The 26375-nt window shown below is 44.1% G+C and overlaps 1 protein-coding gene across 2 annotated transcripts in view; it reads right to left on the bottom strand.

Moving 5' to 3' along the window:
* Positions 1-6265: 6265 nt before the first annotated feature.
* Positions 6266-26375, bottom strand: part of LOC141139369 (ornithine decarboxylase 1-like) — a 35775-nt gene continuing 15665 nt past the window's right edge. For both annotated transcript variants that reach the window (XM_073625388.1, XM_073625389.1), the window contains 9 exons: positions 24000-24294; positions 23732-23905; positions 23467-23639; positions 22354-22488; positions 20919-21087; positions 11728-11890; positions 8578-8690; positions 7983-8197; positions 6266-7895 (listed from right to left, as the gene is read on the bottom strand). In XM_073625388.1, coding sequence (XP_073481489.1) covers positions 7772-7895; positions 7983-8197; positions 8578-8690; positions 11728-11890; positions 20919-21087; positions 22354-22488; positions 23467-23639; positions 23732-23905; positions 24000-24092 — 1359 coding nt within the window. In that variant the 5' untranslated portion in view covers positions 24093-24294 and the 3' untranslated portion in view covers positions 6266-7771. The remainder of the gene's footprint in view (positions 7896-7982; positions 8198-8577; positions 8691-11727; positions 11891-20918; positions 21088-22353; positions 22489-23466; positions 23640-23731; positions 23906-23999; positions 24295-26375) is intronic.

Raw genomic sequence — 26375 nt, 5'->3', positions numbered from 1 at the left:
TTCAGATGGTGTCAAGCATGTGTGGCTGCAACTAGGTGAGGAGTACAAAGACAAATGTGTCTTGCCTACAGTCAAGCATGTTGGTGGGAGCGTCATGGTCTGGGGCTCTACAGTTCATTGAGGGAACCATGAATGCCAACATGTGCTGTGACGTACTGAAGCAGAGCATGATCCCCTCCCTTTGGAGACTGGGCCACAGGGCAATATTCCAACATGATAATGACCCCAAACACACCTCCAAGATGACCACTGCCTTGCTAAAGAAGCTGAGGGTAAAGGTGGTGGACTGGTCAAGCATGTCTCCAGACCTTAACCCTATTGAGCATCTGTGGGGCATCCTCAAATGAAAGGTGGAGGAGCGCAAGGTCTCTAACATCCGCCAGCTCCGTGATGTCAACATGGAGGAGTGGAAGAGGAGTCCAGTGGCAATCTGTGAAGCTCCGGTGAACTCCATGCCCAAGAGGGTTAAGGCAGTGCTGGAAATAATGGTGGCCACACAAAATATTGACACTTTGGGTCCAATTTTGACATTTTCACCTGGGGGTGTACGTACTTTTGTTGCCAGAGGCATAGACATTAATGGCTGTGTGTTGAGTTATTTTGAGGGGAAAATTTACACTGTTATACAAGCTGTACACTCACTACTTTACATTGTACTCACTTTTGTGAGATGCTGGCTATATATATATATATATATATATATCCTTGAAAAAGTATTCACCCCCCTTCAAATTTTCCACATGTATTTTATTTCTGAAAGTGTGGCATGCATGTGTATTCAGCCCCCTTTACTCTGATACCCCTAACTAAAATCTAGTGTAACCAATTGCCTTCAGAAGTCACCTAATTAGATTGCTGGTTATCAGTTTTCCTTTCCTCACATAGTGACAGCGCTGAAGAAAGGAAATGCAGATAACTGACATTTGTTTACATGAAATAAGTTGTGATTAGACAAAGCTCATCACATGGTAAAGGGCTGCTGTGATTAGCCCTTTACCTCGATCTGTGATCAGCTGAGTCAGAAGGACACAAGAATCACAGAGCACGCCCGATGCATGCCCTGTGGGTGCATAGGATGGCGGGGTTCAGGGAGGGCATTTATTATAGAACTGTGCTATAGACATCTTTCAGCTACAACACATTCAGCAGGTGGTTAACTGTGTTTGGCATCAATTTATGATGCCATTGTTTAATATTGTGATTGCAATAACTGGCCACATCTACACAACTGGCCACATCCTTGAAAAAGTATTCACCCCCCTTCAAATTTTCCACATGTATTTTATTTCTGAAAGTGTGGCATGCATGTGTATTCAGCCCCCTTTACTCTGATACCCCTAACTAAAATCTAGTGTAACCAATTGCCTTCAGAAGTCACCTAATTAGATTGCTGGTTATCAGTTTTCCTTTCCTCACATAGTGACAGCGCTGAAGAAAGGAAATGCAGATAACTGACATTTGTTTACATGAAATAAGTTGTGATTAGACAAAGCTCATCACATGGTAAAGGGCTGCTGTGATTAGCCCTTTACCTCGATCTGTGATCAGCTGAGTCAGAAGGACACAAGAATCACAGAGCACGCCCGATGCATGCCCTGTGGGTGCATAGGATGGCGGGGTTCAGGGAGGGCATTTATTATAGAACTGTGCTATAGACATCTTTCAGCTACAACACATTCAGCAGGTGGTTAACTGTGTTTGGCATCAATTTATGATGCCATTGTTTAATATTGTGATTGCAATAACTGGCCACATCTACAGGGTCATTGTGATTGGCCCTGTACCATGTGATCCATGTGACCAATCACAGAGATCACAGTAGTAAGCAATGGCATCATGACTATGATTGGTCACAGCAATCACATGGTACCAGGGCCAATCACAGTGGCATGGTACCCCAATCTGTGATCCGGTGTGCCTGGTGGACACAGCAGTCATAGATCTCACTGTTGCGCAGACTCATGCCGCTCGGGCTGCTCATGAGCACCTGAAGTGGGAAGACATACTGGTGGATCCTCCCAGAATGACACTTGTCCCAGCAACATACGTGCAGTGGCCATGTGGGAAGCGGTTAAGGCATATTGCCAGTCAATTTTTCAATGGAGCCCAATACCAAAAATAACAGTTTTGTATCTACATTCCTAGGGGGGTGCTCCAAATGGAAATGGCTTGGCAAATGGCATGTTTCACAAGTAAAATTGTAGCAAAACTACACTTCTCATTTTACCAGTGAAATTCTGTGTGTAAGTAATACCTTACTGAGCACATAAACCAAGCCCAGTACTGGTATCTCATATATGTACTTGTTGCAAACCACACACTGTAATCTATACCTATGACATTTTTGAAAGGCATGTAAACCCACAGTCTTGAGTTAGCACATTGTTTTTAACACAACTTACTATGTAAAAACAGGTCAGGTTACTTTCTGCTAGTGCATAAGGTACACATGCTTGAGAAACAGCTACACATCTTATACCATCCTTTTTCAACCAGGGTGCCTTCTGGGTTCCTCAGGGGTGTCTTGGCAAAGTGCCTAAAATTGCTCCAAATTGCCCAAAAATTGTGTACAAGCCAGTGGGTGGATCAATCCCGCCATTTTGTTACGGAAAACCATAGATTTCATTTTGCAGCATTGCAGCCTTGGGCAACGTGTGGTCCAGTCGCTGGCATCCTAGCAACCAATGATGTCATTGGTTGATAAAGAAGACATCAGGTGTCTGCCCAGCATCCTCACTTGCCCCTCCTCTGTCACACCCTGTCAGCACTGGGGTCTTGTTGAGTGATGGAGAGAGACCCTGGAATACTAATCAGTACCAGTGTGCAAAGGTATATTGCTTTGTAAGATTAAGCGTGTCCTATGTGTATGGATGCTGCTGCATTATGTAAAACTATTTGTTTAGTTTGTTAAATTTTAGAATGGGGTGCCTTGAGATTGTATGGAATTTTAAAGGGTGCCTTGACAAAAAAAAGGTTGAAAATCATCATCATACCACCTATAATACAAAGAAAAAGTTTTAAAATAAATTTAAAAAAATAAAATGTAAACTCTAATACAGTTTTTATAGGAACACAGATAAATGTGACCCCATCTCAGTCATACGTATTGTTGCAATAATGATGAAAAGTAAAACTGAAAACAGGCCAGGTACAAAAACTGCTAATAACTATAACAAGGAAGCATAGTCCGGATAGCTGCACTCTGATCATAAAAGCCACCTTTATTTTAGCATATCCTCAAAATGACCAGCAACAGCACAAAAACAGTAGTGGGGTGTGGGGTTTGTAGGTTGATGTGTATCATGCCTGTCTAGGTGCTTAATTAAAATCCAGGATGTTTTGTGAGCTGGGCTGGCACCTGTACTGAAAGATAATGTGTGAGGTATATAGTGGTGAACCGACCTGGAACGGCATCAATCGTTTTGTGCTAATAACTATAACTGCTAACATTAAATACACTGGACAATGACAACTACAAAATACAAGCATGGAATACATGGAATTCAGCCAGTAGGAAATGGATTGGTATGTGGCAGTATGTTGCACGTTTCACAAGTAAAATTGTAGAAAAAGAACACACCTGATCTTACCAATGAAACCCTGTGTGTACACAATACATTAACTACTTCTCACCCGGCCACTGCACATATACGGCCGGGTCGGCGCTTCCTCCTTATGAGTGGACGTTCAGGAACGTCCCTCAGAAGGAGGGGGATCGCACATGCCTGGGCAGCGGCGCAATCCCGATTCGCTCATGTCACCCGGATACGGCGCATCTCAGATCGGCAGGAGGGCTCTGTGATTGGCCCTTCTGAACACATGACGGTTGTGTCTAATCATAGCCGTCATGTGATGTAAATAGAGAGCCGGTTGCTAGGCGATCCTCACTCGGAAGTTGCCAGTAAGGAGAGGAGAGCAGATCGCTGCATCCGGCCAGTGATCAGTGAGTATGAGCTGTTTTTTACAGCTTTTTACACACTGATCACTGGCCCAGTGTCCCCACACATGTCCCCACACAATATAAACACACAAGTCCCCAAAATAGTGTCCCCAAAACATGTCCCCACACACACCCACACACACACATGTCCCCACACAGTAAAAACACCTGTCCCACATATGTAAAATCACATGTCCCAATGATCATCTGCACACATATGTCCGTGATCATCGGCGCACATCTGTACCTGATCACCTTCGCACATCTGTACATGATCATCTGCGCACATCTGTACATGATCATCTGCGTACATACAGTGGGGACGGAAAGTATTCAGATCCCCTTAAATTTTTTACTCTTTGTTATATTGCAGCCATTTGCTAAAATCATTCAAGTTCATTTTTTTCCCCATTAATGTACACACAGCACCCCATATTGACAGAAAAACACAGAATTGTTGACATTTCTGCAGATTTATTAAAAAAAAAAAACTGAAATATCACATGGTCCTAAGCAGGGGCGTTGCTAGGTCTACAAAAGATCTGGGGCTAGAGCCCATAGCAGCATAGTAAAGAAAGTCATACGCTTGGGCGGGCATACACATGTATATACAGTAATATACGTGTGTGTGTAATATATATCCCCAGAAAGCCCCCCCTTACATCAGAGTCCCCAGAGAGCCCCCCCACTTGCATCAGAGTTCCCAGAGAGCCCCCCTTACATTAGGGTCCCCAAAGAGTCTCCCCCTTAAATCAGGGTCCCCATAGAGCCTCCACCTTAAATCAGGGTCTCCAGAGAGCCTCCCCCTTAAAATCAGGGTCCCCAGAGAGCCCCCCACTTACATCAGGGTCCCCAGAGAGCCTCCCCTCCCCTTGGGGACCCCTTCAGAGACTCGGGGCTATGAGCCCCAGATTCGGGGCTATAGCCCCAAAAGCCACCCCCTAGCAACGCCCCTGGTCCTAAGTATTCAGACCCTTTGCTGTGACACTCATGTATTTAACTCAGGTGCTGTCCATTTCTTCTGATCATCCTTGAGATGGTTCTACCCCTTTATTTGAGTCCAGCTGTGTTTGATTATACTGATTGGACTTGATTAGGAAAGCCACACACCTGTCTATACAAGACCTTACAGCTCACAGTGCATGTCAGAGCAAATGAGAATCATGAGGTCAAAGGAACTGCCTGAAGAGCTCAGAGACAGAATTGTGGCAAGGCGCAGATCTGGCCAAGGTAACAAAAAATTTTCTGCTGCACTTAAGGTTCCTAAGAGCACAGTGGCCTCCATAATCCTTAAATTGAAGATGTTTGGGACAACCAGAACCCTTTCTAGAGCTGGCCGCCTGGCCAAACTGAGTTATCGGGGGAGAAGAGCCTTGGTGAGCGAGGTAAAGAAGAACCCAAAGATCACTGTGGCTGAGCTCCAGAGATGCAGTCGGGAGATGGGAGAAAGTTGTAGAAAGTCAACCATCACTGCAGCCCTCCATCAGTCGGGGCTTTATGGCAGAGTAGCCCGATGGAAGCCTCTCCTCAGTGCAAGGCACATGAAAGCCTGCATGGAGTTTGCTAAAAAAAACACCTGAAAAGACTCCAAGATGGTGAGAAATAAGATTCTCTGGTCTGATGAGACCAAGATAGAACTTTTTCACCATAATTCTAAGTGGTATGTGTGGAGAAAACCAGGCACTGCTCATCACCTGTCCAATACAGTCCCAACAGTGAAGCATGGTGGTGGCAGCATCATGCTGTGGGGGTGTTTTTCAGCTGCAGGGACAGGACCACTGGTTGCAATTGAAGGAAAGATGTATGCGGCCAAGTACAGGGATATCCTGGACGAAAACCTTCTCCAGAATGCTTAGGACCTCAGACTGGGCCGAAGGTTTACCTTCCAACAAGACAATGACCCTAAACACACAGCTAAAATAACAAAGGAGTGGCTTCGACTGTTCTTGAATGTCCCAGCCAGAGCCCTGACTTAAACCCAATTGAGCATCTCTGGAGAGACCTAAAAATGGCTGTCCACCAACGTTTACCATCCAACCTGACAGAACTGGAGAGGATCTGCAAAGAGGAATGGCAGAGGATCCCCAAATCCAGGTGTGAAAAACTTGTTGCATCTTTCCCAAAAAGACTCATGACTGTATTAGATCAAAAGGGTGCTTCTACTAAATACTTAGCAAAGGGTCTGAATACTTAGGACCATGTGATATTTCAGTTTTTCTTTTTAAATAAATCTGCAAAAATGTCAACAATTCTGTGTTTTTCTTTCAATATGGGGTGCTGTGTGTACATTAATGAGGAAAAAAAATGATTTTAGCAAATGGCTGCAATATAACAAAGAGTGAAAAATTTAAGGGGGTACCCCGTTACCATTTCACACAGGGGGTGGCCGGGATCTGGGGGTCCCCATGTTAAAGGGGGCTTCCAGATTCCAAGCAGACCCCCACAACCACCGGGCAAAGGTTGTGGGGATGAGGCCCTTGTCCCCATCAACATGGGGACACGGTGCTTTGGGGAGCTACCCCAAAGCACCCTCCCCATGTTGAGGGCATGTGGCCTGGTACGGTTCAGGAGGGGGGGCATTCCCTCATCCCCCCCTCTTTTCCTGCGGCCTGCCAGGTTGCGTGCTTGGATAAGGGTCTGGTATGGATTTTTGGGGGGACCCCCATGCCATTTTTTTAAAAATTTTGGCACGGGGTTCCCCATAAAATCCATAACAGACCTGAAGGGTCTGGTATGGATTTTGAGGGGGACCCCAATGCCATTTTTTTTTTAATTTTGGCGCGGGGTTCCCCTTAATATCCATACTAGACCTGAAGGGCCTGGTATGGAATTTGGGGGGACCCCCACGTAATTTTTTTTTTGAAATTTTGGTTTGGGGTTCCCCTTAATATTCATACCAGACCCAAAGGCCCTGGTAATGGACTGTGGGGGAATCCCATGCTGTTTTTTTCAATGACTTTCATGTGAAGTGCCGGGACCGACAATTCATTATAGCCGCGAGTACATTTTAATGACTTTTTTCCTTTAGAAATGTCATTTAGTGCAGGGACTGTTGTAAACACGGGAAACATGCGCCACTTTACAGGCATACTATACACACCCCCCAGGTACGAAATTTAAAAAGAATATTTCACTTTTATTGTTTCACTTTAAGCATTATTAAAATCACTGCTCCTGCAAAAACGGCCGTTTTTAAAACTTTTATTTGCATTGATACATGACCCCTGGGGCAGGACCCGGGTTCCCAAACACTTTTTATGACAATACCATGCAAATAAGCCTTTAAAATTAGCAGTTTTGATTTCTCCCATACACTTTTAAAGGGTGTTCCGCGGCCTTCGAATTTGCTGCGAACACCCCAAATTGTTCGCTATTCGGCGAACAGGCGAACACCCAATGTTCGACTCAAACTTATGTTCAACTCGAACATCGGCCCCATCCCCATTAGCGACCAGCTATATACAGTGTTAAAATTAAAAACGCAAAACACATCAAAAATCGCATCACAAACACAATACTTGTGTTTCTGGTGTGGTTCCTTTGAAGTCTATTACACACAAAACGAGGAAAAAAATTCCCCAAACCTTTCTAAAAATGCACCGTCCACAAATTGCATAGATGTGAACTTGAACCATAAGAAACCATGTTAAATGGACTAAAAAACGCATAGGTGTGAACCTAGGGTAAGTGCTTAATCAAATCCAGGATGTTGTGTGAGGTGGGCTGGCACCTGTATTGAAAGAAAGTGTGTAAGGTATATGATGGTGAACCAACCTGGAGCAGCATCGATCATTTTGTGCTACTAACATTAAATAGATCAGACAATGGCATCTACACAATACAAGCAATGGAATTCAGCTCCATTCTATTCTTTGAGACACAGGAAACATGGACATCATTCAGCTCCGGCACCTCAGGAAAAGTACCATGTTCTTGGATAGTATGCATTAATTGCCTATGAGAATAGAAAAGACATTTTCAGATTTATACTTCCCGTGCCAGCTTTCATTTAATAGTCTCTTTGGAGCATGACTTTTCTTACCAGTGTGGTCTTGACATGACAAAATGGAGAGTTGGTCGCGGAAATCCATTGAATGTAGAAGATGCAACCACGGTGTAGGCACCCATGTTCTCAAACAGTATCCAGTCCCCCACCTCCAGCTCTGGTAGGTCACATTGTTCAATAATGCGATCATCCGAATCACAAGTTGGTCCCCAAATGCTGCTAGAGTAGAGTTTCTCATCTGGTTTGGATTTCTGCAATGAAAAATAAATAAGCTTATATAAATAAGCTTATATAACCTGGGCTTATGCAGGAATCTGAATATCCAATTGTATTTCCTCTCTCATGTTTAGTTTTACATTTAACTGGACATCAGCCTAAGTCATAGGTCATAGGCTGCCAGAAGCCTAGCAGCTGCTGCCTGTTTAGACCACAAACACTCATAACATAGGAGACCATGTGGTAAGACAACAGCGTGAGCTCAGATCCCCAACTCTAAAGCCTGACAGTCTGCTCTTAAAAAGAATGTTTGGTGCATCTGTACATAAATGTTCAGGGAAAAACTTTCAAAAACACTAGAATATAACTTCTAGATCTCCCTTTTGAGGAATGGGTTGTCGTGCTTTAGGCGTACCTTTTTTCTGACTATGCCCATTTCCATCCTAAATCTTGTGATTAAGTTGAAGGAGCCATGGATTCCATCATTTACATAGTACATGAGTGTTTTTTTGGAAGCATCATCTTCATCTAAGAAGAAAAAAATGAATCTGTTAACAAGTGCATGGGAGAAAGCAAGTAAGACTTAGGCTTTGCTCACATATATGCGAATTGGATGCGTTTTGAACCGCATCCGATTTGCATGACACGTGAATCAAACCGGCTTTCTATGGAGCCAGTTTACATATATGTGGTGCAGCAGCAGTGGGAATTTGCTGCAAATGTAAAAAGAGTCCTTCTATGGGCAAGCATTTGAATTGCACATATGATCAGTTTTGAACACGAATTTGAGGTGGAAAAAAACACAGCATGTGGGTCCCCTTCAATCCATACCAGGCTCTTTTGAGTTTGGTACTGATTTTTAAGGAAACACCACGCCAAATTAAAAAAAAAAAGCATGGTCCCCCTAAAATCTATACCAGACCCTTATATAAGTATGCAGCCTGGCAGCCAATAAAAGGGTGGGATGAACGAGCACCCCCCCTCCTGAACCATACCAGGCCACATCCTGCCCCCCCACCTACCCTAAAGCACCTTATCCCAATTCTGATGGGGACACAACCCTGGCTGGTGGTTGTGGGAATCTGAGGGCAGGGGGCTTATCGGAATCTGGAAGCCCGCTAGCGGCCAAATAAAGGGTTAAAGCGCCCAAAAAGCGGTGCTGCAGCAGCAGTTTGCAGGAGCTTCGGCGGCGTTGCTCATTGATTTCAATGGGCAGGGGCACTTTAGGAGTGGTGTATACACCGCTCCTAAAGCGCCTCAAAGAAGCTGCTTGCACGACTTTTTTTGACGTCTTGCCAGCGCAGCTCCCCAGTGTGAAAGCACTGGGCTTTCACACTGGGATTGCAGATGAGGTATTTTTCAAGCGCTTTACAGGCTCTATTTTTAGTGCTAAAGCGCCGGAAAAACGCTTCCAGTGTGAAAGGGGTCTAACAAGGGGGCCACCAGATCTCTGCCCCCCCCCCCCCCATGTGAAAAAAAAGTGTAAATAAATATGTCAAAAAAAGTGGCAAAAGAAGTGTAGCACCCTGGAGTTTAGGCAGGGTTGCGCCTCACAAATTTACTTGCCAGGAGTAGTTATCCTGGTTGATTGCTAAAGATCAATTTATTTCTCCCTAAGTTTGGCCTTGTTGCACTTTTCTCTTCTACCACTAAGTGGCCTGGTACTTTGCGGTACTAGATACGAGAAGGGCAACGCAAGGTCAGGTTATGGGTATATGGGGTATCTCAGCCAATGAGCAGAGGTTTTCTTGAATCCCCTGGCCTGCTGGGAGAGCCTAAATATTTGGGTGAGGTCAGATGATCTGTGTTCTGTGCCACCTGGACGCCTGTCTGGGTGGACATGTGTTGTATTGCCCGGGTTGCTAGGCCGGAGATGGGGCCTATCCAGGATACATCTGGCTGCTAGGCTGTCTGAGGGCCTATCCAGAAGCAAGAGAGTAGTGCAGGGTTGGGACTGTGGCTTGCAGTCCAACCAGGAGTTATGGTGAAGAATTGGGAAACTTCAGTGGGAATCAAGCCAGGGACCCAGTCAGCAGAGGTGACGTTTACAGAGCAGCCTTTTGTGTCGAGCTAGGGACTGAGCAGGCCAACATGGGTGATGCTTAAGAGGTATCTAGAGTGCTAGGGACCCAGCAGAGAAGCTGGGGTGACGCTTGAGGAAGATACCACCGCGAAAATTGTAGATGCTCCAGGGATTCAGTGGCAGTGAATCAGTGGTTCTAGTGAGAGACCGGGAGCCCAGGGTGCTGAAGAACTACAAGGAGTGATTGTAGTGAAAGTGAAGGAACTGTTAAGCCTTGTGTTTGGAACTGTTAAAGACTGTTACCATAGGAGACAGCATTCCTACACATGCAGATGTGGCATGTTGATGGATCCCTTTTTCCTGCATGGCTGTCCTCCTGTTGAAGTTTCGGAGTCTGACAATTGAACTTGCAACTACCTAATGGTGTCCTGGCACTAACCCTCTGTCCCCCCCCAAAAAAAAAAAGGTTTGTTAAGAGAAATAAACTTTCTTTTGCATCCAAGAAGTGTTTGGCGCTCAATAACTTTAGCAACTATACACCCACCATGCCTCCCAACCCACTACATACAGAAGGATGTCAGCTGTCCCTGGCCCTGGTGGTTCCCATTAGATCAAAGGAGGCCTGGGACCTTGCTACAGAAATAAATACACAGAGACAGCTTTTGACAATACCTTTGACAATAAAAAAACAAAAATAATAATAATAAAAACAACCTAAGGATCTGGTATGGATCTGGGGGGACCCCACTTCATTTTAAATTTTGGTGTGGGGTTCCCCTTAAAATCTGTACCAAACCCAAAAGGGCCTGGTATGGATGCGGGGAAACCCCATGCTGTTTTTTTCACTGCTGACAATGTTTCTTTTTACATTCAGTTATCAACCCCCCTGCCCCAAAGCACCCACCTTATGTTGAGGGTATGTGGCCTGGTATGGTTCGGGGGGGGGGGGGGTGGTTGCTTGTCCCCCCCTTTCCTGGCATGCCAGGCTTCATGCTTGGGTAAGGGTCTGGTATGGATTTTGGGGGAGGCCCCACGCCATTTAAAAAAAAAAAAAATTGGCATGACCCCCCCTTAAAATCCATACCAGACCCTTTCTGGTATGGATTTGAGGGGACCCCACTCCATTTTACATTTTTGGTGTGGGGTTCCCCTTAAAATTTGTACCAGACCCAAAAGGGCCTGGTATGGATGGGGGGGAAGCCCCATGCTGTTTTTTCACACTTTTTTATTCTAGCAAGGTTTCTTTTTACATTCAGTTGTCAGCGGGGAAGCCCGCTGATAGCTGATGAGTCATTCGTTGTTAAGGACTCGACGGCCGTCTTCTCAGCCTGCTCCTTACTAAACAACTCATTTTAAAGATGCTGGTGGCGGCTGGCTCCAAGAATTTGCATCTGAACCGCATTTAAATCAGAGCTGAACTGCTAAACATTTCTGAAATTCACAGTGAAAACTGAGGGGAAATTTGCATCAGACATGTGTGAATCTAGCCTTAAAGCATGCTCAGGGTGACACCAGCAAGTTGTATCCATGTGCACCACATACCATGAGAGCCCGTCTGTTCAGTCAGCATGACTTTCTTAGCGATAACATTGACAGCCAGTGTAAACGCAGATGCCACATAGTATCTTCCAGGCTCTGCAATGATTTGCACACCTGAGTTAGCAGGGAAATATTTATCCAAGGTTAGATTTATCACTGATATCACCTAAAGAGAATTAAAGAAAATGAGCATTGCTTTTATACATTTAAACAAGGTGTAGTTGAAAGCTAGACAATTTTTACCTTAATGCAGTCCCTGCATTAAGGTAAAAAATGTCCCAGTAGTTGTATACCAAAAAAATGTATCTTTTATAACTCTAAGTTGCTTAGAGGGCAATTTAATGTAAATGTAACCATACTGTTATGAAAGCATTTTCTTCAACATGTTAAAAACTACTAGCAAAATGCAGAAACCTCTCTAGTTGACTCTTTCCAAAGGTCATTTGGTTTACACAAGGATTTACGCATAGTTACATATTAGGTGAGGTTGAAAAAAGACACAAGTCCATCAAGTCAAACCTATGTGTGTGTGATTATATGTCAGTATTACATTGTATATCCCTGTATGTTGTGGTCATTCAGGTGCTTATCTAATATTTTTTTTAAACTATCGATGTTCCTCTCTGAGACCCCCGCCTGTGGAAGGGAATTCCACATCCTTGCCGCTTCTACAGTAAAGAACCCTCTATGTAGTTTAAGGTTACCGTATATACTCGAGTATAATTCGACCCGAGTATAAATCGAGGCCCCTAATTTACCACAAAAAAATGGGAAAAACTTATTGACCCGAGTATAAGACGAGGGTGAGAAATGCAGCAGCTACTGTAAGTGGAAACAGAGGGTAAACAATGCCCATCTGCAGCTGCATGCCTCCCTGTGTCCTGTGCATGTGTCCTGTGCAGCCTACCTGTATCCTGTGCATGTGCATGTGCCCTGTGTCCTGTACATGTGCATGTGTCCTGTGTCCTGTACATGTGTCCTGTGTCCTGTACATGTATCCTGTGTCCTGTACATGTGCATGTGTCCTGTGTCCTGTACATGTGTCCTGTACATGTGCATGTGTCCTGTACATGTGTCCTGTGTCCTGTACATGTGTCCTGTGTCCTGTACATGTGCATGTGTCCTGTACTTGTGTCCTGTGTCCTCTGTCCTGTGTCCTGTACATGTGCATGTGTCCTGTGTCCCTGTGTCCTGTACATGTGCATGTGCCCTGTGTCCTGTACATGTGCATGTGTCCTGTGTCCCTGTGTCCTGTACATGTGCATGTGCCCTGTGTCCTGTACATGTGCACGTGTCCTTGTGTCCCTGTGTATGTGCATGTGTCCTGTACATGTGTATGTGTCCTGTGTCCTGTGTCCCTGTGCAGCCTACCTGTGTCCTGTGCAACCTCTGTGTGGCGATCTCCATCCTCCCTGTGGCGATCTCCATCATCCGATCAGCGTGTGATAATACAGTTCAGCAGCCATTCCACTGTTCAAAAGCCGTGCCTCCTCCTCGTCTGCGATAGGCAGAACACTCAGTAGTCAGCGGTCTGCCTATCTTGGACATTCTCTCATTCTCATACCACGGACGAGGATGAGAGAATGTCCGTGATAGGCTGTACACTGACTGCTGGGAAATGGAGTGTTCAGCTATCACAGACGAGGAGGAGGCGTGGCTTTTGAAAGCTGGACTAGCCTCCGAACTTCATTATCACACGCTGGCCGCCGTCTGCCTGCATGACACGCTGATCATGTAGGCAGACGGCGGTGACTCGAGTATAAGTGGAGGGGGGCACTTTCAACCTAAAAAAAAGGCTGAAAATCTCGACTTATACTCGAGTATATAGGGTAAACCTCTTTTCTTCAAATTTTAATGAGTGGCCACGTGTCTTGGTAAACTCCCTTCTGCGAAAAAGTTTTATCCCTATTGTGGGGTCACCAGTACGGTATTTATAAATTGAGATCATATCCCCTCTCAAGCGTCTCTCCTCCAGAGAGAATAAGTTCAGTGCTTGCAACCCTTCCTCATAACTAATATCCTCCAGACCCTTTATTACAGGGGTGTCCAAACTTTTTTCAAAGAGGGCCAGATTTGATGAAGTGAACATGCGAGAGGGACAACCATTTTGCCTGACATTCTTTGAACCATTAAAATTCGGTCTAAGCATGTTCGTTCGAGCACTAATACACTGCCCAACAAGAATTCTCTTGCCTTTGCGGCTGTGAGTAAAGAGATGAGCTCGGGCGTGTTCTTTGGATATACCATATTTATTGGCGTATAACACGCACCTTCACTTTAAGAGGGAAGTTTCAGGGAAAAAAAATGCAAAAAAAGGGTCAGTGCCCATCTGCAGCCTCACAAATGCCATGATTGCAGCACCCCCATTGCCATGAATGCAGTCCCACCATTGCCATGAATGCAGCACCCCCATTGCCAGGAATGCAGCACCCACCATTGCCAGGAATGCAGCACCCACCATTGCCAGGAATGCAGCAACCACCCTTCCCAGGAATGCAGCACCCACCATTGCCAGGAATGCAGCACCCACCATTGCCAGGAATGCAGCACCCACCATTGCCAGGAATGCAGAACCCACCATTGCCAGGAATGCAGAACCCACCATTGCCAGGAATGCAGCACCCACCATTGCCATGAATGCAGCACCCACCATTGCCATGAATGCAGCACCCAACATTGTCATAAATGCAGCACCCACATTGCCAGGAATGCAGCACCCACCATTGCCATGAACGCAGCACCCACCATTGCCATGAACGCAGCATCCACCCTTGCCAGGAATGCAGCAACCACCCTTGCCAGGAATGCAGCAAACACCATTGCCAGGAATGCAGCAAACACCATTGCCAGGAATGCAGCAAACACCATTGCCAGGAATGCAGCAGCCACCATTGCCATCAGTGCAGCCTGATTGATGCCCATCCATCTGCAGCCTTGGAGAGGACAGGGAGGGGGGCGGGACAAGCACCAAAAGATTACATACAGGAAAAACTCCTGTTTTCTCTGCGGCCTCTATAATACAAAGTCCCGCCTCCTTTGATGGACAGAACAGTCGTCCAATGGCAGCGCAGGAGACGGACTTCCTATTACAGAGGCCGTAATTTCTCCTGGGTGTGCAGCACTCTTCCCGCCTCCTCTCTGTCCCCTCCAAGGCAGCCAGCTTATATATCTTTTGTGGCCCTGGCACTGGGAGATTGTTGGGGGCCACAAAAGATATATGTCCAAATAACCAGGCGGGCCGTTCAAAACCGGAAGGCGGGTTGCGATTGGCCCGCGGGCCGAACTTTGGACATGCCTGCTTTAATAGCTTTGTTGCCCTTCTTTGTACTCGCTCCATTTCCAGTACATCCTTCCTGAGGACTAGTGCCCAGAACTGGACAGCTTACGCTAGGTGCGGCCGGATCAGAGTCTTGTAGAGCGGGAGAATTATCGTTTTATCTCTGGAGTTGATCTCCTTTTTAATGCATGCCAATATTCTGTTTGCTTTGTTAGCAGCAGCTTGGCATTGCATGCTATTACTGAGCCTATCATCTACTAGGACCCCCAGGTCCTTTTCCATCCTAGATTCCCCCCCAATGTACAGATTGCATTCATATTTTTGCTACCCAAATGCATTATTTTACATTTTTCTACATTATTTGATTTTACTTTGATTTGCTACAGAAGAATAAATTCAATACCTTCGCCACCTCCCCATCCTTTGTAACCAGATGTCCTTCCTCATTCTTTATGGGGCCAATATGGTCAGTCCTCCCTTTTTTACTGTTTACATACTTAAAGAATTTCTTGGAATTTTTTTTGCTCTCCTCCGCTATGTGCATTTTGTGTTCTATCTTAGCTGCCCTAATTGCACCCTTACATTTCTTGTTGCATTCTTTATAAAGTCTGAATTCTGATGATGATCCCTCAACCCTCAATGCTGATGTTTATCCTCATGACACAACACAGGAAGCACCTCCATGGTTAACAGAGGACAGAATTAAAATTAGACTTGAGAAACTTAACATTAATAAATCACCGGGACCGGATGGCTTGCATCCGAGGGTACTTAGGGAACTCAGTCAAGTGATTGCCAGACCATTGTTCCTAATTTTTACTGACAGTCTACTGACTGGAATGGTACCAGCTGATTGGAGAAAAGTCAATGTAGCACCAATATTTAAAAAGGGCCCAAAATACATCCCTGGGAATTACAGACCAGTTAGCCTAACATCAATAGTATGTAAACTCTTGGAGGGGATGATAAGGGACTATATACAAGATTTTAGTAATAAGAACGGTATCATTAGCAGTAATCAGTATGAATTCATGAAGAATCGTTCTTGCCAAACCAATCTATTAACCTTCTATGAGGAGATGAGTTGCCATCTAGATAAAGGAAGGCCCGTAGACGTGGTATATCTGGATTTTGCAAAAGCATTTGACACAGTTCCCCATAAACGTTTACTGTACAAAATAAGGTCCGTTGGCATGGACCATAGGGTGAGTACATGGATTGAAAACTGGCTACAAGGGCGAGTTCAGAGGGTGGTGATAAATGGGGAGTACTCAGAATGGTCAGGGGTGGGTAGTGGGGTTCCCCAGGGTTCTGTGCTGGGACCAATCCTATTTAATTTGTTTATAAACGACCTGGAGGATGGGATAAACAGTTCAATCTCTGTATTTGCAGACGATACTAAGCTAAGCAGGGCAATAATTTCTCCGCAGGATGTGGAAACCTTGCAAAAAGACCTGAACAAATTAATGGGGTGGGCGACTACATGGCAAATGAGGTTCAATATAGAAAAATGTAAAATAATGCATTTGGGTGGCAAAAATATGAATGCAATCTATACACTGGGGGGGAGAACCTCTGGGGGGAATCTAGGATGGAGAAGGACCTGGAGGTCCTAGTAGATGATAAGCTCAGTAATGGCATGCAATGCCAAGCTGCTGCTAACAAAGCAAACAGAATATTGGCATGCATTAAAAGGGGGATCAACGCAAGAGATAAAACAGTAATTCTCCCACTCTACAAGGCTCTGATCCGGCCGCACCTGGAGTATGCTGTCCAGTTCTGGGCACCAGTCCTCAGGAAGGATGTACTGGAAATGGAGCGAGTACAAAGAAGGGCAACAAAGCTAATAAAGGGTCTGGAGGATCTTAGTTATGAGGAAAGGTTGCGAGCACTGAACGTATTCTCTCTGGAGAAGAGACGCTTGAGAGGGGATATGATTTCAATTTACAAATACTGTACTGGTGACCCCACAATAGGGATAAAACTTTTTCGCAGAAGAGAGTTTAATAAGACTCGTGGCCACTCATTACAATTAGAAGAAAAGAGGTTTAACCTTAAACTACGTAGAGGGTTCTTTACTGTAAGAGCGGCAAGGATGTGGAATTCCCTTCCACAGGCGGTGGTCTCAGCGGGGAGCATTGATAGCTTCAAGAAACTATTAGATAATCACCTGAATGACCGCAACATACAGGGATATACAATGTAATACTGACACATAATCACACACATAGGTTGGACTTGATGGACTTGTGTCTTTTTTCAACCTCACCTACTATGTAACTATGTAACTATGTAACCTTGTATTTTTTTGAAGGCCTTCTCCTTTGATTTGCTACATGAATTTGAAATTAGAAAGTTGATGCCCTATTTCTACTGACAGGATGAGGAGCTAGAAGATTAGGCGTTAAATGGCGCCATCCACATTGAAAAAGCAACCAATGTGCATACATAAAAGGCTTAATCATCATTTTCCATATTACAATTGGTTGCAACTTTAAGGTCCATCATGGCAAAATATGTTGTGTTCATTGCAAACCTAAGCTAGTCAGGAAGGTAGGAAGCAGTCTACTTGATGGCACAAAATAGACTGCTCACTCCAGCTCAGTGGCATAGCATGGGGGGGGGCAGCCGGTGCAGTCACTCTGGGTGCAACATTTAGAGGGGCACCGAAATTAGTCCCACCCCGTCCCAGTTGTGCTGGTTTCAGCCCACCGAAAACCTGGACACCAATATCTCCAGTCCAACCATCCTGTCCCAGTGCTGAAACAAGCCCTGAGTGCTCTGCTCTCGGTGCACTGAGGCACCAGTCGGGATTACAATCCTGTGTTGGTCCAGTAGAGCAACGCCTGCCTGTACTCTAATTCTGCATTCTCTCGGACTCCCCCCCCCCCCCCAGCACAGTGGGAGGAAAAGAATGCTACAGTAGAGCTGCTCCACCTTCCCACCTCTGCCCCCAAAATCCAGCTACCACATTTCCTAGGTCGTAGCGGCTCCCGCCGGTAAGGCAGGCTAAATGGGGACTTCAGGGGAAGGGGGCGCTGATATGAGGACCCGACCTAATTGATTTTGTAAGTGGGATTTAATGGAGGTCTTTAAAGGGTGGGGGTGCTAATGTAAAAGGACTCTGACCGAATTGGTTCTGTAAGGGGGGGCACTGATATAAGGTGACTCTGAGCGAATGGGGGCTCTCTAAGGTTGAGTGCTGACTGCTGATCTAATGGTTGGTGACCAACCATTAAATCAGCAGTCAGCAACCCCCCCCCTAGAGTCCCTTTATATTATCACTCCCCTTTAGAGACCCCTCCCCACATTAGATCACAGCCCCCCTATATCAGAACCCCCCCTTAGAGACCCCATTAGATCAGAGTGCCCTTATATCAGCACCCCCCACCCCCCTTAGAAAACTCTATAATGATCTAATGGGGGTCTCTATGGGGACCCATTGTATTATGAAGGGCATGAGTGACACCTAGTGTTGCCACCTGTTCGAGATTCACCCAGACAGTGCAGGTTTTGAGTAAGGTGTCCAGGTTTCAGCCTGTCTATCTCTTTGCCATATGGGGATGTCTCCTTGCTATATGGGGATGTCTCTTTATTGGATTGGGCTGTCTCTCTGCTGAATATTTGGGGCTGTCTCTTTGCTGTTCTTTGGCCAAAATATAATTCCTTACTGTTAAATCTTGAAAGCACGGATGACTTGGAATGCACATTTCATTTTCATATATTAAGTTGTAAGAGTGTTAAAATAAAAATGGGTGCACTGAAGGACGGCCAGTGGGCAGACCCCAGCATATATGCAGCAGCAAAACAGGCATGACAGTCCCTGGGCCTACATTCTTTGGTAAGGACCGCCAGTATAATATTTATTCTTCCATTAGTATATTCCTTAACCACTTCCCGCCCAAGGACGTAATATGCCATCTTTGACTTTCAGTGGGAATATCTGAATGATGCCTGCAGCTACAGGCATCACTCAGATATCCTTGTTTTCAGCCGGCGATTCTGTGCACCATAAGAATGATCATAGCGGCAGTTCCGCCTTTTGATCGTTCATACAGGCGATGGGAGGGGACAGACATCCCCCCCCCCGCTGCCATACGGTGCTTCTCCGGGCTCTCCTTTGTCATTGGGGACCCGGAGAAAGAATCGGCCACCGCTGGATGATGACCATAGAGATTTCCGGTGACCAGATGGTCACCAGTCATCTCTATGAACGTCGGAGGCCTGGGCGCGACATTATGCCATCATGTCCGGGCCGCGGATGTAAACAAAGCCGCGATCACGGCTGGCAAGCATGAGATCGTGGACTTTTTTTTACGATCTCATGTTTTCCAGCCTGGAGGAGAGATGCGCGGTCTTACTGACCCCGCATCTCTCCATAAAGAGGACCTGTCACGAAAGATTCCTATTACAAGGGATGTTTACATTCCTTGTAATAGGAATAAAAGTGATTACAAAAATGTAAATGAAAGTAAAATAAAAAAAAATAAAGTACAATAAAAATTCAAAAAAAAAAAAACATTTAAAATGCCCCTGTCCCCGGTAGCTTGCGCTCAGAAGCGAACGCACACGTTAGTCCCGCCCACATATGTAAACGCTGTTCAAACCACACATGTGTGGTATCAACGCGTGCATTAGAGCGCAAGCAACAATTCTAGCACTAGACTTCCTCTGTAACTCTAAACATGTAACTTGTAAAAAATTTTAAAGCGTCGCCTATGGAGATTTTTAAGTACTGAAGTTTGGCGTCATTCCGTGAGTGTGCGCAATTTTAAAGCATGACATGTTGAGTTTCTATTTGCTCGGCATAACATCATCTTTCACATAATACAAAAAAAATGGGCGAACTTTACTGTTTTGTTTTTTTTAAATCATGAAACCAAAAAAAAACGCGTTTGAAAAATTGTTGCGCAAATACCGTGTGAGATAAAAAGTTGGTTCTGAGTAATTTTCTAGCACAAAAATTATGATTTTTACATGTAGGAGAGGAGTGCCAGAATAGGCCCGGTATGGAAGTGGTTAAATAATAATAAATACTGTATATAAGATATATATTAAACTACAAAGACCACATATACAGCATATGTATGAATAATCCTAAAATGTACCATAAGGGGTTCAATACTGTACTAGTGGAAGGGACTCCGGGGATGCTAAAAGTCCACAGATTAAGGGGCGCAAATTGCTTGCCTTGCCCCGGGCACTGACGACTCACGCTAGGCCACTGCTTCAGCTCACTTCTTTTCTTAATATTGGAGTGTATGTGAATTATATTTCCAGTTACACTGGATCTATGGCCCTAATCCCAAGTCACAAACACATAAGATGGAATCCTTTGGTTAACCAGCTTACATGCTCAACTTTTGCACTTTAGGTGTTCCCTATGTGCTTATGTTTTGAGTTTAATAAGGACGCACCGTAAAGTGTTAGGCGCCTTTCACACTTGTGCGTCTTTTCTTGCGACTTTGGACATCAGAGTCGCATGAAAAGTCATACCCCATGATTCCCAATGATAACCATTCATATCTGTGCGACTTCAAGTCGCACCGGCTTTGATGCGAGTTGAGGTCCATGGACCTCAAGTTTACACAGGCATTCCCTGAAATTGCTGCAAAATCGCATCAAATCGTGTGAATTCGCGGAAGTGTGAAAAGGGCTCAAAAAGGCTGAATGAGAATACAATTCTCCCTATTTCACTTATGAGGTTAGGTAGTAGTGCAGACCACAGAATTACAACATACAGTATATGGAACAAAAGAAGGAGATGGTTTATATGTATGTATTTTTTAATTACTTTAGCAAACCCCGTAATCCGTTAGAAATTTCTAAGTTCTAAACATATACTTAGCTATTTAGCTGTCATTATATCGGTCCATGTTGCCCCTAGCTAAGAATCACAAAAAAGAGCATTTTTTACCTCCTCGAAGTTCAGCCTGGAATTCTTGGATCCAGGAAAGCCGCCACCAATATCAAGTAAGTGAATGTTGAAGCCAAGTTCAGCTCCCATATCAAAGACACAGCGAGCATCAGATATAGCTTGTACAAACGTCTGTTGTGGGTCTCTGCTGTCACTGCCAACATGAAAGCTAAATAAAAAACAGGGATATCATAAGACTTTGAACTCATAATACTCCAGACCCATCTGAACAACTTCTTAATGAATGATTCGTCAAAACTGCCTAGGTTTATTGGAAAAAAGGCTATTAGCTATTCAGTAAACAGATTGTGTTGATCCAGATTCCAGACTACATAAGTCATTTTTCAGACCATCACTCTTGAGAGCTTTAACCACTAGCAGACCAGCTCACGCAGATATACTGTGGCAGGTCAGCTCTCCTGCACGAATTAACGTACCTGTACAAAGGTCCGTGAAAGGAGGATAGTGGGCGTGCGCGTGCCGCGGGAGCATGCCCGTGGAATCGATGTCCGCCAGCGACCTGCAATCACACCGAGGAGAGGCAGAACGGGGAACTGCCTATGTAAACAAGGTGATTCCCCATTCTGCCTAGTGACATGAAGATCTACTGTTCCCAGTAATCGGGAACAGTGATCTCAGTCATGTTCCAGTAAGCCCATCCCCCTACAGTTAGAACACATCTAGGTAACACAGTTAACCCCTTGATTGCCCCTAGTGTTAACCCCTTCCCTGCCAGTGTCATTTTTACATTGATTAGTGCATTTTTTATAGCACTGATCAATGTAATAATGTCACTGGTCCCCAAAAATTGTCACCTGGGGTCATTTGAGGTCAGAGTTGTCGGACGCAATGTCGCAGTCACTCTAAAAATCAGTTCGCCACCATTACCAGTAAAAACAATAAAAAAAATTAAAAGTCCCTAAATCTATCCCGTAGTTTGTAGACGCGATAACTTTTGCGTAAACCAATCAATATATGCCCATTACCAAAAATATGTAGAAGAATATATATCGGCCTAAACTGATGAATACATTTTTTCTTTTTCTAATTGTCAGTCTTTTTTTTGTTTATAGTGCAAAAATAATAAAACCGCAGAGGTGATCAAATACCACCAAAAGAAAGCTCTATTTGTGGGTAACAAAGGACGTAAATTTTGTTTAGGTACAGCATTGCATGACCGCGCAATTGTCAGTTAAAGCGATGCTGTGCCATGTCGCAAAAAATGGCCTGGTCATTAATGGGACAAATCCTTCAGGTGCTGAAGTGGTTAAACTATTACACCATGGGCAAATACAATATATTTATTCCTTCTCCATAAAATGTCCTCAATTATTATTCGGACCTTACCATTTTATATTAACAGCTTTTTGGTTAAGTTTTTTTTTTTTACCTGTGCTTGGTTAAAATAAAGAGGGACTTTCTGTAATATCCATACCTTACGCCAATGACATCAATGTTCAATTCTTTAGCACGCTCAAGAAGCAACCTGCTTGTTTTAAGAGTGGCACCAAACTTCACACTTAGCTGACACATAGCCTTGGAGTCATCTGTGGCTATTCGCAGCACAAGTCTGAAAGACAAAGGCAGAGAACTTGAGTTCTACCATTATAGCCGCAGAAAAACTGTTAGACATCCTACCTTTAAGCTTTTGATTTGAATAAAGTAAAATTGACTGATTTTGGTTCAACATAAATTTTTCGGGCATTTAGTAGTATTTCTCCAAGCAAAACATTTGCCAACATAACAGCTCTAGCGGATCATAGGAGATCAGGCCTGTGCCAAATAAGTGTATACATCCCCAAAGCAACTGCTGCCATTTTATTAAAATCATTGTAAAGCAAACGTGTTTGTAGTTTTGGACAGGGTAGGGAAGTGTGTTCTGGTGACAGCTGTATTCACATCAGATATCCTCTCACTTCCTGATGGTCTACACAGGACAGGAGTTAAAGTGTAAGTTCACCTCTTCTAAAAAAAAATTAAAAGATGAACATCTTTCACCCTTCACACCCCCCTGCTTCCTGCTGCACTTACCTTTGTGGGTGATAAGCTGTCACTGCCCAGACAGCTGGTATAGGGGTCCCCCCTCTTCTTCCCCTTCTGTAGGGATTCTGAGACAGACCAGAGTGGCTCCAATTGGTCAAAGCATTAACCTGCCGGCATTGGCCAATCAAAATCATTATGATCCATCCTGGAATCGCTAGAGGGAGGAAGAGTAGGAGATTTAATATCCCCAAACAACTACACTGGTTGTGTGGGCACTGTCAACTAATCACCCGCAAAGGTAAGTGCAGCAGGGACTTGGGGGTGTGGAAAATGTATGGTGTTAGTTCCCATTTTTATTCATTTTTTGTGAAAAGGTGAACTTAATACTTTAAGCAATAACTCTAAACAGACAATAAGTAGTGGCATGGGTTCTATACTTTTCACATGCTAAAGACAAAACTTTAGATTTTACATAGATTGAGTTGCCATTTTTTTGTATTATATCATACAGGTACCTGTATACGCAGAATGTTTTATAAAGCATTTTTATCATTTAGTTCCTTACTTGGCATTGGGGTGATTCTTGGCCACTTTTATTAGTTCCCCCTCGCTATCAAATGTCATCTTCTCAACACCACAGCTTGCTGCATATTTTATCTCTGAAATTTGTTTACATGGGTTGGCATAAATGATTCTCTCTGGTTGGACACCAATGTTCTGGACAAACTGAATTTCAGCCTGAGGAGAAATGGAAATATTAGAACACATATGGCATTTATAAAAGAAAACAGTATAAAGATTATTATCTTGGCTTGTGTTCTATTACACACCTTACTGGCACAATCAAATCCTGCCCCCAAATTGGCTATTGTCGTCACAATGGCTTTGCTGTCATTACATTTAACAGCATAAAATGGAGTTACACGTGGAAGTGCTTTAAGCCACCGGATATGTTTCTTCACAATGTCACCAAGATCAGCTACATAAAAAGCATCCTTGTCATCCTGGAAAAATCCAAGGCATTTGCTAAGGTTAGACATTTCAACAGCCATTACATCTGCAACCAAGCTTCTGTACGACATTACTTGAGATACTTACAGACAAGGAAGATTCATTGATTTTCTGTTCCAGGATATCCTGGGCAGTGAATCCTTCCTCAAGGAAGCTAAAGTCTAGGCTAAAGCTGTTCATTCTGTCCGAGTTACAAGCCCAAATAATGAAGAATGCAACAAACTGTAAAAGTGAAGACAGCTAGGTAGGAGATGGTGTTTATTGCAAAAAGAGCCTCAACGTTGCCCCAAAGGTGGTTGTACGGTGAAATAGAAGCCCCTCAGATAGCACAAGATGTACTTCCAACAAAGGATCTGTTCTTTGGTGCTGGGCTGTTGGTGCTCTGCATGATAAAGCCAGCAAAATGCAATAAATTCTATCAATATAGTAATAACCAGTATGTCATAATATGCAGTAGAAACCAAATATATTTCAACCATCCAACAATATATCCCATATTACCAATCCTAGGAGGCGAACACTTCTAAGCATCTCCCCCTTTCTGTGACTGATCTCTACATATGTCTGGCCTCCAGTTCTTTAACCACTTGCCTACTGGGCACTTTCACCCCCTTTCTGCCCAAGCCAACTTTCATATTTCAGCGCTGTCACACTTTGAATGACAATTGCACAGATATGCATTGCACAATTTTTATCATTTTGTTTAGACAGATAGAGCTTTCTTTTAGTGGTATTTAATCACCAGTGTGTTTTTTTTTATTTTTTTGCTAAACAAACCAAATAAAACCAAAAATGTTGAAAAAAAAAAAAAGATTTTTCTTAGTTTCTGTAATAAAATTTTCTAAATAAGTAATTTTTCTCCTTCACTGATGTGCACTGATGAGACTGCACCGATAGGGTGCACTTATGGACACTGAGGGTCTGCACTTATAGACTGCACTAATGGGCACTGATAGGCTGCACTGATGGACACTGATGAGGAGGCACTGATGAGGTGGCACTGATAAGCACTGATTGGCAGCACTAATGGGCAGATTGGCAGCACTTGTGGCACTGTTGGAGCTGCACTGATAATCAGGACACTGATGATCAGTAATGATATACAAACTCACCCAAGCTCCACCTTAACATAGAAAGATAATGAGCGGAGTGTTGGTGCTCTGACTGTTACGTTTCACAAACATCCATATATATATATTAAAGAAAAGCTGGCAACACAAATGCTTCTTCTTATGAGCCTTTATTGCAGCGCTAACAGCAGTGCAACATCTTAAATGCTAACGTGTTTTGGCCAAAGCCTTCCTCATAGCATGAAGTCTTTACTTCATCTAATGATGATATGCAATGTGAGATCAATGAATTTATTACATGTGATACTACTCACATGGTATATGATTTACAGTGCCCTTGTGGCTTGATTTATGTGGGTCGAACCAAACACGCCCTAAAAAAAGCAGATTTCTGAACATATACAAAATATTGTATTAGGTTATTGACAACACAGTGTATTGTTGCCCTTTAGACAAAAGCATGGGAAAGACCCATCTGGCCTCCAATTTTGGGGCATTGATAGGTTGTATCTGTCACGGAACGTCCCTTACTCCGCTTGAGTGCTTCCGTCAGTATACCGCTTCCTAAGTTCTGGAACACGAGTCCAATGGATCTGGCTATAGGAACCCCCAAGAACTAGACAACACCAGTCTTGGAGTACATCAGGACTAACTCTTTATTTGAGATTTCACACAAATTTATACAGCAGGATGACTCAAAGCTAACCTAATTAACATGAGCTAATTATCTAATCCTTTATACAGCCTAGGTGACTGAGACATGACCTTTTGCCCAGACTTGTGGTCACCGAGCTTCACACAGTAACAGAGTTAATTAACACAAACAACAATGGGTGAAAAGACTCTTAGAGCCACTCTAGACTCATTTACAATATACACATTATAGCAGACAACAGACCGGTAGCTGGAATTGAGGACATTAGCATTTAACAGTAGGAGTCCCAACGGTATGAATCAGTCACTATTCTAATATGGCATATAAAGGGTTCCCAGAGTCTTGTGTCTTGGGGGGACATGAATCCAAACTAACACCAACCCCAGGGTCCCCAGGCATACAGCTCACAGAGAGCACCATTCCCCCAAACGCCAGGGCCCATAATCGGTGGGCAAGAGGCTTGCCTTCAGTCCCCTCCAATAGCCTCTGTCCCGGGTGAGTCTGTCACAGTTTCCCTCCTGGAGGGGGTCTGACAGACATTGTCAGGGACCTCTCCAGGAAGGAAATTAAATGGATCTATACATTGAGGTCTCTCAGTCTGGTAGGGCTCAATGTGGAACTCGACATTTACTGTTTTATCAATGATTTTTGAATATAGATCCTGTCCATTTATTGGTGAGACTTCCTGGTAAGTAGATGGGTCAGAGTTATTGGGGGAGCTTATGCTATTAACATGCT

The sequence above is a fragment of the Aquarana catesbeiana genome, linkage group LG04 (genome assembly GCF_042186555.1).
Source record: "Aquarana catesbeiana isolate 2022-GZ linkage group LG04, ASM4218655v1, whole genome shotgun sequence".
Taxonomy (NCBI): domain Eukaryota; kingdom Metazoa; phylum Chordata; class Amphibia; order Anura; family Ranidae; genus Aquarana; species Aquarana catesbeiana.
This window is presented reverse-complemented; position numbering and strand designations above follow the sequence as displayed.